This window comes from Myotis davidii, unplaced genomic scaffold, assembly GCF_000327345.1.
Source record: "Myotis davidii unplaced genomic scaffold, ASM32734v1 scaffold1, whole genome shotgun sequence".
NCBI lineage: Eukaryota > Metazoa > Chordata > Mammalia > Chiroptera > Vespertilionidae > Myotis > Myotis davidii.
Genome location: NW_006294681.1, coordinates 3,094,435 through 3,095,423, shown reverse-complemented (window position 1 = coordinate 3,095,423; position 989 = coordinate 3,094,435). Strand labels below are relative to the sequence as shown.

The 989-nt window shown below is 57.6% G+C and overlaps 1 protein-coding gene across 1 annotated transcript in view; it reads left to right on the top strand.

Moving 5' to 3' along the window:
• The first annotated feature begins 6 nt into the window (after nt 1-6).
• The window catches only part of LOC102770198, a 2,744-nt gene continuing 1,761 nt past the window's right edge, over nt 7-989 (top strand). Inside the window, exons 1-2 of the mRNA XM_015567413.1 lie at nt 7-523; nt 786-969. Coding sequence (XP_015422899.1) covers nt 498-523; nt 786-969 — 210 coding nt within the window. The 5' untranslated portion in view covers nt 7-497. The remainder of the gene's footprint in view (nt 524-785; nt 970-989) is intronic.

The window sequence follows — 989 nt, the reverse complement described above, 5'->3', positions numbered from 1 at the left end:
GTAGGCGCCTCCCGGAGGCCGGGAAACCGGGGATGAACGCGCCGAGCTAACGAGCTTCAGGCCAGAATCTGCCAAGAACTGTTTGCGCCGCACAGAGAACGTGAAGAACGTGTGTACTTACGGGGAGAGATATATTCTAAAATGCACCTCTGCCCGCGTTTTCTGTTGGTGGTGTTTCTAAGGGAAGTGGTTGTATATGTTTACTTTCTAGTGATATTTATTAAAATGGAAAGTTGATTACATAATTTTCTTTTTCATGGGGTTTGGGAAAAAGGAACACAAAAAGAAAACCTGTTTCTGTGACCTCCTCCTCTGCGTAACATGTGAGAGGAGTAGACGTCAGCCATCGGGTGCATTGCGTTCATGTGCAGAGTGGGGGTGGGGGCGGTCCTGGCTGGCCGCCTGGACGTCACGGTTCACCTCTAGGAACAAACCCCAAGGTCCCATTTTCCCACCTGCAACATAAGAGTAGCGAACCCCCGCGTCTGCCTCGCAGCATGCTGCGTGATGATTTGGTGATTTGGTGTGTATTTGGAGAGAAGTGGCACACCAGCTCTGCCCCGCCCCGGGGTGGGCCCCCTGGGGAGCTGTCCCGGCCACCTGCCCTGTGCACCCCGGACCGGCTGGGCCCCTCGCAGAGCTTATCCTGCTCGCAGACTAGGCTGCCCTGCAGTCCGGGCATATTTACTAGTAACTTGGGTGCCACCGAAAGCTCGTCCTCGATGTGTGTGTACTCAGCGGAGCTGCACACCTTCCCTCCAAACTTTCCGTATTTCCCGTTTTAGCAACGGCATCACGACAACTTGGCCACGGGCCCCCCCACTTCATCCTCCGGTCACTAAGCCCCGGTCCGCCCTCCTCCGTGCAACCTGTCGCCGGTGGTCGCCCCTGCGGCGCTCGGCTCCTCCTCGCGTGCAGGCCCCCAGCGTCGCCCCCTGGACAGCTGCAGGTACCAGCTCCATCACCCAGGTAACCTCTCTGCGTCGGGG